The 12,525-nt window shown below is 36.1% G+C and overlaps 1 protein-coding gene across 6 annotated transcripts in view; it reads left to right on the top strand.

The window, feature by feature from the left end:
- Positions 1–2,517: 2,517 nt before the first annotated feature.
- uckl1b (uridine-cytidine kinase 1-like 1b) overlaps positions 2,518–12,525 on the top strand; it is a 40,664-nt gene continuing 30,656 nt past the window's right edge. For 2 of the 6 annotated variants that reach the window (XM_079801891.1, XM_079801890.1), the window contains exon 1: positions 2,530–2,634. In XM_079801891.1, the coding sequence (XP_079658017.1) occupies positions 2,561–2,634 (74 nt within the window). In that variant the 5' untranslated portion in view covers positions 2,530–2,560. Of the gene's footprint in view, positions 2,635–7,752; positions 8,192–12,525 lie in introns of those variants that run through there. The other 4 variants (XM_079801893.1, XM_079801894.1, XM_079801895.1 and 1 more) reach the window with 3 other exon arrangements.

The raw sequence follows: 12,525 nt of genomic DNA, 5'->3' as shown, positions 1-12,525 counted from the left end.
GCACATGGCACAGAGCATCACACACTAGGGCAGGGAAGAAGTAGAGAATAGAAGGAAAATAAGGAAAAATATTTATATATTTATACATATTTTTTTTTCCATTCATATTTATCCAGTACATTGTGCCCTATTTTTGCTGACTGTTTTTTACAGTGTTAAAGAAATGTTATATTCAAAAAAAAAGGAATAGAAAGTTCAGAAGAATATATTTTGAAACATTGTGAATGTCTTTACTGGCACTTTTGATCGACTTCCTGATTTAAAGAATTAATTTCTTTAAAATAAATTTAAAAAAAGAATATATGAAGGTCATGAGACCGAAACGTTGCCTGTAAAAAGTTTTGGTATCTTTTGCATTGCAAGTATCGAAAGTGTGTGGGATTTCCTTTAACTTTTAGGATTTTTGGATTCTATTTCCTACGCACAATTGTCAAAAAAAAATCTAAAAAATACATATATAAAAGTAAAATATATCCTATTTTATAAGGGCTTTTTTTTAAAGATTTGTGACAGTTTATTCATGTATAAAAACTGTTTAGTCATCTTTTTTGTGGATTTTAATAATAGATTTATACATTTAGCTATATGTTCTCTGTTATTATAGGGTGAATACTGGTAAAGTGGGACAGTTAAGCTTTATAATTTCTATATTTACATGTACATGCTTCCATTAATACAAATCAACACTGAGCTCATCATAAGCAAGTATGTGATAAAAAAAATATATAATCGGGAAGTTAAGTAAAATAATAGCATTCTGAGGTGAATAATGTTAAGTTTATAAAAATAAAAAAAACTCATCTAGTTTTTTTTTTATGCGATTTTGACACTGTCCCAGTTTGCCAATAGCGTATTGTTAAACTGGGACAGGCTGTTATTGGCAAACTGGGACAGCCATTTAAATCCTTCTAATGGGGAAATGTAGTTCCCTTTTTGAATACCCCTCATAAATGTAGTTAGCTAGCTAGATATTTCAACAAAGACAGATTCAACTTTCATATTCTTTCACATTCAACATTTCATACATTGCCTTAAAAAAAAAAGACTGGCACAAAAAAGGATGGAGGGTACAAGCTCGGATGGCCAGGACATTTGCAATATTTGCAAAGCCAAATTTGATGATGAAAATGACAGAGGATTGGATCATGTGCATTATTTGTGAGGACTGGTTTTATGAGACGTGTGGCGAGGAGAATAGCATCATTGAAGACGGGGAGGCATTCACTTGCACTGGCTGTATTGACGCGTAGACTAACCGTACAAAAAAGCAGAAATTAAATTTAGCCTGTGTGAAATGAATTAGTCTATAAGAAGATATGTTCATGAAGGTTCCTCTTTTTTAAATATATTTATATGAAATAAATTAAACCAAATGCAAAATTTGTGGGCAGGTGAGAGGGAGGGAGGGGGTGAAACTGCTGTCCCTTAAAAAAGTGATGTTTATTATTGTTGTTTTCACTGTTTTACTGTATATTGTTATGTATTTAATTCCTTAGGCCTACGCTTGAATAATAATTTAATGGGTTTGAGTTGAGTGTGCCAGTTTGCCAATAAATGTGTCCCAGTTTGACAGAAACGCCTGGAAAAATGTGGTTTGAGGTCATTGTGTGTTTAAGGAAGAGTCATCCATCCTGCGTTTAATGTTTCTCTCTTTTTAATTCTGTATAGTATAGTATAGTAGAGCTCTTAAGCTATTTAAAATAGTATCATATGAGGGGCTAAGACATTTGGATCATAATAAAAAATTATGCAGAAGGTAAATTATCAGAAAGTGTCCCACTTTACCAGTATTCACCCTAATCAATGATTAAATTACTACTATAATATTAAAACATGAGCTAATTATTAGGACGTTGTTTCAGTTTAGATGGCGATTATTATGGATTATTATTCAAGGCTTTTGAACGTTAGTGTATGTATGTATAATATATTTTATTCCTGGGCAATTGATTAATCGCATCCAAAATAAAAGTTTGTGTTTACGTGTGAGTACTGTGTATAATTATTATGTATATATACACACTCCTTCATGAATATATTTAAGAAATATTTGCATGTATATACTGTATATTTTATCATTCATGTATATATATATAAATATAAATATTTTAGATATACATATAACATATTTCTCTTAAATATATACAAGCATGTGTGTGTATTTATATATACATAATACTTATACACAGTACACACACATATATTATGTAAACACAAACTTTTATTTTGGATGGATTAATCGCGATTAATCTTTGCCTCGCACTAAAATAGAAAATACTAATGCATTATGAATCTTGCTTAGAGAAAATGCAGTTATTTAAAATGTGTGTGTAGTGTGTAAAAAAATTGCATTAAATGAACCCTGTAGCTACAGTAAACGCTACAATGCTGTATACCTAAACTTACCCTTAAAATATACGTTACAATTTACATGCTGGGACTTGTAGTTCCGCTTCGCTGAAGACATGTGCGACCCTATGAACCATAAAACTACATATCCCTGCAGTGTTAGTTGCCAGAGTCGCGCTCGCAACAGCTGATTGTCAAATAGGAAACTACAATGTCTGCCGTGTGTGGAGACGGAAGGGTCTCAGCGATGGAGTGCGGAGAAAAATCATCTCTGTGCTGCACAAGGTACGTTTTAAGAGCTGTGCCGCCTAACCTCTTAGTTAGTACGTTCCCTGTGTTCGTGCGTAGGAAACATTGTACGGAAACGATGAGCGCTCGAGCGCACAGTGACTGTCGCGTGCGAGACGTCTCGCGTGTTTCTGCAACACACGCGTTGATGATCATATATGTCTCTGGTGATATTAATAAACGGCTCATAAACTAACATGTGTGGAGACTTGTCTCTATAAGTACGAAACGTTAGTTATTAAATTGACCCCGTTTGCTCGTCTTGTTTCAGTCCATGAGTGTTTGTGTGAATATGTTGTCTTTATGCGTCTGGTTCTGTTTAAACTGTCTTGTCTAAATGTGTGTTACTGCTGCTCACACTTGGCGTATGACATTGCAGCACATGGTGCGGTGATCTCACGAGTGTGTGATGGGACTCAAATAAGCACACAGTATCATCACCGTTATTTCTTTGGACCGTTTTCAACCACACCTTTTCATTATGTGTAATTAAACTACTTTACTTGCGGAACAACATTCTGAACGACACCTATAGTCGCCTAATTACACGGTGGTTGAATTGTATTTTAAGCTAATAATAGAGCAAATACATTATAAAGTAACAGAACAGTTTGGAGTAGTTTATACTATTTTATGTGACAGTGCAACTGTATTATTATTATAGTTTATATTTATCAAGCTGATCTCCGCTCACCGCCGCGAGAGGGCGCGCTCGTCCAACTCTGCTATCAGTGCTCCATTACATCCATACTGTGTGTGGGTCACCAGGTTTGAATATACTTCTACTTAGGTCTCTATATATTATATACACTACCCTTTAAAAGTAATCAATACTTTTATTCAGCACAGATTAATTAAATTGATCAAAAGTGACGGTGAAGACATTTATAATAATGTTACTAATGATTTCTATTTCAGATAAATTGTGCTCATTTGAACATTTGAATTTGGAAAAAAAAGGCTGGTTTCCACAAAAATATTGAGCAGCTAAACTATTTTCAACATTGTTAATAATTATAAATGTTTCTTGAGTTTCATTGTTGTAATGTTTTTGGTTGATTCTAATAGCAAGTTTGTACATGTTCAACTTTCTGTATTGGCATATTTTAAAGGCACAATATGTAATTTTCACCACTAGAAGGCCCTTATTCGAAACAAAGGCGTAGCTTGATGACGTTGTTGTCTTCACCTCTACAGTCGGTGGAAAAGAATCCAGGCAGAAATCATATTCCTGGATGAGCTGATGTATTAAAGATTTATTAACGTTACTGTAGTATGAAGCAGGGTGGGAGCGGAACGAGGCCGCTGGAGCGGTTGCTAATGAGAGTCGAGCGCAACAGCGACACACGGCTGGAGCTTTTATTATGCTACTTCTTCCGCTCATGTGTATGTGGGGTAACGCTAGGGCTGGACGATTAATCGAAACCGAAATTTAGAACCTCTAACCAACGTAATTTTCCCATTTCGGTTTTAGTCACGTGACTCCACCCCGTCATCAAGTGCAGTTTGCAGGCACACGGAAAGATGCAGGAGCAGTTATCTTTGTTTATAGATGCTCAGAATTACTATGGCAATTGCATGTTTTACACAGTTTATACAGGTCAGTTAATCGCCATTCTTATATGCGCTGATACACACACACACACACACACAGACGGCGCGCGCAAGCCCTGAAGCCAGATCACTTTCACCTGCGTCCTCATGAAGTTTGTCAATTAAATGCTTTTAAAGGCTTGCCAGTTTGAACATTTAAAGCGATTGTGCACTATTCAAGAACAACAATAAGGAAAACTTCTCCGTTCAGTGCTTGTGAGCTTTTTTTCTGACACAGAGAGCCAAGCCACGTCGCGCCTCTGACAACGCGCGCGCCCTGAAGCCAGATCACTTTCACCTGCGTCCTCACAAAGCTTTGTCATGTGTATGTGTTTTAAGGCCTGCCAGTTTGAACATTGAAGCGATTTTAGACCATCAGATGTAGACATGTGCCGGTACACGATAATACGATATCTCAATAATGAACATGCACGATATTGTTACCGTGGGCACTTCAAAATACTGTGAATAATTATTTATTACAAATTATTTAGATTTCTTAGAATGCATTTTAAGAATACTTTACCCATCAACCGTTTAAAATGAACAATACGTCAACAAATACAGAGGAACGCGCACTGATGTAAACAGACCGTGCATGAGCCGAGCACATGGCGGAAGGAGTGAAGGAGAAAACACATTCACTCTCTGACAGCAGAGGGCGCTGACCGAACAGCAGAAATGCAGCCGTTTCCCCGGTAACCCTCGTAAACAAAACGATACGGTGCTCATCACGGAACCAAATACTTAATACTTAAAGACTTAAGGCTATTCATTTTCAAACTTAAACATTTTATATTTTAATCTGGACTACATGCTGTTTGAATATGTTCTGATTCTTTGTTGTTCAGTCACACACTTAACAAATTCAATAAGGCTCTATTATTTAACATTAGGTAATTAATTAACAAACTGACAATGACAAATACTTCTAAAACATTTATTAATCTTAGTTAAATGTAAATTTCAGCATTTAATAACACATGATTATTAAAATCAAAAGTTGTAACTGTAATATTTAATGGACCTGAGCTAACACTAACAGTTGCTTTGTTGCACTAACATTATCAAAGAAGAATAACTTCTGTAAAAATGTAGCTATTCGCTCTTTGTTGATGTTAATGCATTAACTGGTGAGACCTTATTGTAAAGTGTTACCTATTGTTCGTTATAATTCTTTTGCACTTTAATCTGTTTTAAATATTTGTTTACTTTTATAAATTTTTGTGTATTGCTTTATTGTATTTAAAGGGATAGTTCCCCCAAAAATGTAAATTCTGTCATTTACTCACCCTCAAGTTGTTCCAAACCTGTATGAGTTTCTTTGTTCTGCTGAACACAAAAGATATTTTGAAGAATGCTGGTAACCAAGCAGAGCAACCATTGACTACCAGCAGGGAAATAAATACTATGGTAGTCAATGGTCCGCAGAAGAAAGAAACTCATACAGGTTTGGCACAACTTGAGGGCGAGTAAATTATGACAGAATTTACATTTTTGGGTGAACTATCCACGTTTTTTAATGACTCGCTTTAATTGTCCAGTTCTTTTGTTATAAGAAAGTTATTAAACCTGTTATAGTATGACAACACTTTTTTTGCAACTTATTTCAATATCGTGATAATACCATATACCGTGATGAAAGCTTCAGCAATTAATCGCAACATGAAAATTTGATACCGGCACATGCCTAATCAGATGTGTATAATGTTGAACTAATGTCTGATATATTGTGACACAAACACTCAGACAGTAGCTCGCACATCACATGATGATCGCGCGCAGAGAGGAGCTCAGAAACTCATTGTCAACGTTGCCCTGTGATTTATCACTAAAGTAGCTTAGAAACTCAACCGTTATAGATTTTAAACTTGAAGTAACTACAAACCACAGCTTCATAATGAATAGAGATGGTATGACTAATTCACATACACAATCACTCTTTCAAATAAATGTAATGTAGGTCTACTGTGCTAATTTATCTGTATCTGATGTACAACAAACAGAAATCTGCCCCATAGACAATAACTGCTCCGAGTGAATCGTTTCCTTCAAGTATTTTAAAATCACAAAGAAATTCACTGGTTAAAATTGCTCTGGATTTAAACTTTCTTGGAAACATATGGGATAATGTTAGCCTAGAAATCTAGACGCACCCTAGCGGCAGCAAATATAATTTGCAGTCAGGGTAGTCTAGCAACTCTTTCTTGGCGTGCAAGCTGGAAAAACCAAACTCTGGTCAGGCCAATCACATCGTGTATAGAGTCGGTGGGCGAGCTTAACATAATGACGGCATAGTTGCGGCGGTTCCGCATGCTACTTGTAAACAAAGAAGCTGGCGAACAGCGGTCTTTCCAATCGGCTTTGGCCGCGAGACTTGGAGTTCAGCTTTTCTTTGAGGAAAGAACAAAGAACGGCTCTGAAGTCATTCTTAAGAAAGGAAGATGTATTCGGAGTTTTGCCGACCGGATACGGCGAAAGTTTAATCTATCAACTAGCTCCGCTTCACCTTCTTCGTTGCTCTGGTTGGTTGTAGCGCTATCCTATTGCGTGCAGAGGGAATTTGAAAGACAACCGTTTATCCCGCCCCTCAGATTGAGCCCTGCCAATGGTGTGTTCCCAGACCCTTGATGTGGGTCTGGCTTGTCAGGCTAGGATAATGTAAGTACACAAGTCAACAAAATATGTAACATTGTTCTAGTGGTTTTTGCATATTTTTAAATGAAAAAAAAACGTGCATATTGTTACTTTTAATAATCAATTATTAAAGTACTACCGTAACACTTAAACATCTAATTAGTTTAATTTAGTTCAGATGCTGGCTATTACAGGGATAGTTCACCCAAAAATTTTAATTCTGTCATGCTCGCCCACAAGTTGTTCCAAACCTGTATGAGTTTCTTTCTTCTGTTGAACACAAAAGAAGATATTTGAAGAAACCAAACAGTTGACGGTAGCCATGACTTCCATAGTATGGAAAAAAAATGTGGAAGTCAATAGGTCAAATATCATCTTTTGTGTTCAACAGAAGAAAGAAACTCATACAGGTTTGGAACAACTTGTGGGCGAGCATGACAGAATGTACATTTTTGGGTGAACTATCCTTTTAAGGATCTGTACACACAGTTATGTATGTGTATTTATTTTGTTAGCTAATTAAATGTATTTTTTGCGGATGTGCTTGTGCTGTTACATTACGGCCAGTACAGGCTTTGATAGTGGGTTTCATCATGATGTTTTTGAGGGGTGTCCCGGGAGGGGGAGCAGGTGGAGAGACGCCCCAGCGGACGGACCGGTTGATGAGGTGATCACAGAGCCCTTGGGTGTATTGAAGAGAGCGCGCAGACCTGCATCTCACCTTCACCGCTCCCTCGCTTCACAGAGCAACCTGATTTGTTTATGTTCCGAGCCTAAGAACACAATTCAAAATCGCTGCTCGCCCTCTGTCATCGGTGTGTCAGTAGTCAGTAACAGCCTGAGTGTCACAGACAGATGAGCTGCCCCATAAGAGGCCGGCGGAGGGGGGCGTGTGCTCTGCGTGTTTCCAACCTGCTGCTATTAATACCGCCCGCCTAACATAATCTGTGGGATAGGTTATCCTCTTACGTTTGTTGGCAGGGTCCATAGTAGCATGTTAGGGCGAGAGAAAGGTTTGTCTTGAATGGTCCCGGCCCAGTAACGCTAGTGACTGGTAAAACAAAACAGTAGAAAGCACAGTTTTGTTTTCCTCCCCTCTGCTTCACTTTCGTTTTCTTCCTGTTCTCTCGCTCTGCTCGGCTTGCCAGAAGGCAGGCGCACTGAGCGCCCGTGTATGTGTACTTCCCGGCGGTTTGATTAGCGCTGATCATTCTCTGGAGCTCTCATCTCATCTCATTTGTCTCTGTCTGCCCATCATGAACACACTCCCAGCATACTCGGGAGCCAGGATCTCAGGCTGCTGGGCTCTTAGGTCAGATGGAAGGTAAGCCTGTTAATTTAGTTTTTTATTTTGTTATGCTGGTCATAGCATCTTTGTCATTTTTCTCCATCCTCAGGAGCTCTTGAGTTGTTTATTAAGCAGTTTGCACACTTGCAGTTGCATGTTAAATGCAGCTGTCGCTGACAGGACAAGCAAATTTGCATCAGTTTTATGTATTTGCTGAAAACCTCAGGCACATGCTACTTGGCACATCCTGTCAGGTTTTGATGAGGTTTTTTTTGTTTAATGTGTTGGTCACAATTTAAATTAGGTGTCTTGAACTACTGCTATGCACTTAGCTCAAAAATAATAATTGGGTTACACTTTATTTGGTAACATTTTATTTTACAGTGTCCTTGTTACATGTACTTACCAGAGTAATAACTATAAAATATGAATAATTACATGCAAAACTCAACCAATCCCTAATCCTACCATAACCCTATAGTAAGTGTGTGTAGTTACTTAATATTACTCCGTACTTAAATATATAATTACACTGTAAAATAAAGTGTATCCCTTTATTTTAAGGCATCTGTGTTACAGTAATTATACAATTATGTACTGAGTAGTATTAATTCACTCCAGGTATATAGGATTGGGGTTTGGGTTTACTGTTATTACTGTAGTAAGTACATGTAATGTGTAACAAAGACTGTAAAATAAAGTGTTAATGATAATTGTCTGGCACAGTGTTACTTGTGTTGATGTTGTGTTGCAGAACACTTGTGCTGTTATTGAGGTGAGGTAGGACAGGCTTGGTGATATGGTCATTATAGATGTAATCACAGAACTTAATTACAGATGTAATTACATGCAGGAATTTTTGCTGCATACACTTTATTTTACAGTGTCCTTGTTACATGTTACATGTACTTGCTATAGAAATTAGGGTTGGGTACCGAACTCTGTACTTTTAAGGCCACCAACCGAATTACGTCGGTAGTACCGATTCACATTAAATCAATCGGTACCAAATTTCGGTACCTGAGAACACATCTGGTGATACAGACTAATGTCTGTGAATATTAAACCGCAAAAAGACTATTTAATATGAATCCTGCGTGTCTCTGTGCGAATGAATGCCGTAGACGTGCAGTTTACATCACACTCACTCACACAGAATCGCGCGTGACGGTCACATGTTTCCATCTCTGCCGTCTCATACATGGACATGAACGCACAAACGTCATCTCCAGAGCCACTGAGAGTCACTTTATGAGCATTTTACCATATGATATGAGTCATATCCTCCTGGGAACCAGAAAAAAAAGTTTTTTGAATTTAGTATTTTTTGCATGTCATTACACTGTTTGGAGCATAAGAAACTAATGGAAAAAGACATTTTTGAAAAATTATATTTTATTCATGTTATGATATGTCCTCTGTAGTTGACACCAGGGGCCCGTTCTTCGTACCTCGCTTAATACATCTAAGATGATTAGACAGATCCCAGATCTTTTAATCGTGATAACTGATCTCTGGCTAATTTGGTTCTTCAAACGAATTTGCGGATTGGATTAAAATATCTGGATTAAATGATCTAAGATTACTGCGCGTTCTTTTTTCCCCTGAAGAGGGCAGATGCATCGATACTCGAAACCACGATCAGCAATGCAGCGATTGGCTGGCGTCAAGACAGCAACGTAATGACATCATATATTAAAAAGCCACCTGGCAAAAAACTTGACAAATTACACGAAAAAAAACCCACGAATTTCTGAACCTTTATAAGGAAACCGCCAAACGACCAAACCAACATAAAAGTTATAATAGATAAATGATAAATGTTTTTTTTTTTTTTTACATAATTACCAATTATTTATATTCACGATTTTATACAGTATTTGTACACCCTTTACATTTTTATTTCAATGTTGTAATTTAATTTTTAATTCAATTTGAAACAGATTTGTAACGTGACAGTATTCAAGTTTCTTATGGGTCAAGATCAAATTATCCTCTCTTGCACTGCATCAAGCCACTCCCATAATATCCGTGATCACTTAATGCACGGCTCAGATTAACTGTACAACGTGTGTAAACCAATAAAAATAAAATTATATAAAGTAATTATTCCATCACAAATAAATCGCTCAATCAAGTGGCTGTGTCTATAGTAGCCTATTATACACAACATTATACATTCTCATATACATATACAATATAAAATTTTTATATTATTATTTAAAATTATTATTATTACCCCTGGTTCAGTAATGCACTCTTGTAATAAAGTAGCAGTGGCTGGGACAGATTTTAAGTATCACCTCAAGATGCAATCTAATCCTGTTTACATGAAATAAGCCTGCTCCCGAGCAGGTTTAAGCTTACGGACCTGTTGCTATAACAGCAAGTCCAGGATGAGCTTCAAAGAACCAAACAATCCAAGATCATGCCAAATCGTCAACAATCAAATCCAGCTAACTGAGTTTAGCGAGGTACGAAGAACGGGCCCCAGGACTCAGTTGTTTAAAAAATAAAATGACATCAAATTGCATGCATGGGCAAAAACAATGGGATTTATTTTTAATTCACCAATCAATTTTTAGGTTTCAGGGTTTTTTTTTTAACAAACTTTTGTTTAAAGATGATTCTGGACGATATAGTGGAATGAATTGATATACCATTTTACTTTATGCAACATGTGGGTAAAATGGCCATACTTGGATTTTCCCATTCAATGCAATGTATCTATACACCACATCTAATTTGCATATTAATGTGTTCTTGGTGCAACATGTAAGGAAAATAGAAGTGTAATAATGGGAGGAATAATTGGCAACATTTTCATAATAATATCTAATATTTCATAGGAATTTTGATATGTAATTTCTTTCCCTATTAACTTATGTCTCCAAAATGCCTGATAAACATGATTTAAGTCCTGGCATCCACTACAGTGGACATTAATGAAATCAATGCCCTGTTTTGTAACAGAAAGTCATATTTTGATTAGAAACCCCATAACATTTTCCTGAGATGTTGATTTATAACAAACAATTTGAAAATGTATCTGATTTAAATTATGATTAAAACATTATCATATTTCCATAAGAGTGCTAAACATTAATGTCAACCGTTTTTAAAGACCAAGAAGTTGTTGTTGTCCTGGTGAAACCTCCAAACATTTGGTATCTCTTTACAGGACATCCAGACTGTGACGTGAGTCAACTTAACTTAAAACATTTCACCAAAGGGGATCTTTAAGTATTAGTACATAGTAGTTAAAGACACTTAATATAAAGTGAGATCAATGCAGTTGTCGGACTCTCTGCTTGCTATGTTTTTACAAGCAAATTTCCATCAGTTTTATGTATTTGCTGAAAACCTCAGCGTGCGATTGGCACATCCTGTCAGGTTTTGTTTGCTGTTTTTATATTATGAGGTGTTTTACAGTGAAAATGTTTCATTAGTGAACTGCACTAGTGGTTTCACCGCTGGCCTTTGTTTCTTCTGTGAAACACAAAAGATGTTTTGAAGAATGCTCACACTGCTCTATGGCATGTGACTAACATTGACTAGAGTTAGAGTTGACTAGAGTTAACTCTAATTAATTTGGTAACACTTTATATTAGAGTATTTTTTTTAATGTTAAAAACTAGCAAAACACGGCAAAAATATGTTTTAAAGTATAATTTGAAACTGTTATAAGCAATACCATGCAAATGGCTGAGGTAAGGAGATATACATTTTAACTAATCAAAATGACCAATCATGACCTTTAATGCAAACAGCATTAAAGACTAAGTGGAACATCAAACAAGTGTCTCTAGAACTATTTTATATTTGATAATTTATATATCAGTGTAGTGGATTATGAGCATGTGCATTGAAAAAGCAAATGCATGACCTATAAGTAATTATAAAAAATAATATAACTAACTATAGCTGTTCTTATAATGCAGTATAGGTCTTAATGAGTCTTTATAAATATATTTATATAATATTAATAATTATAAATTAGTATAAAAGGGGCTATAATTCATTATTAGCAAGGACTTCATAGAAAGTGTTACCCTTTTTTATGAATTTTGACAATGCGTGGTTGTGCGATCATCAAATCGCAACGGTTGTGATGTAAGTATATAAATATATAGTCTGACACTCTGCATGATGCCGGGATGCCGTCTTTAAGCATTTGGTGTTAGCAAATACAAAGCACATACAAAAATCTGAATGGCTATTTGAAAACTTAAATATTAATGGGGGGTGGGGGGTTAATGGACTTTTTATTTAAAGTAGTAAGCAATTAAATAATTTAAGGATTTAAAGGAATAAAGGAAAAATATAGAGGAACGGTAAAATAACTGGAATTTATTATAAAGCAATCAATT

The sequence above is a fragment of the Gobio gobio genome (assembly GCF_949357685.1).
Source record: "Gobio gobio genome assembly, chromosome: 21".
Taxonomy (NCBI): domain Eukaryota; kingdom Metazoa; phylum Chordata; class Actinopteri; order Cypriniformes; family Gobionidae; genus Gobio; species Gobio gobio.
Note: the sequence above shows the minus strand (reverse complement) of the source record. Positions and strands in the feature narration are given on the sequence as shown.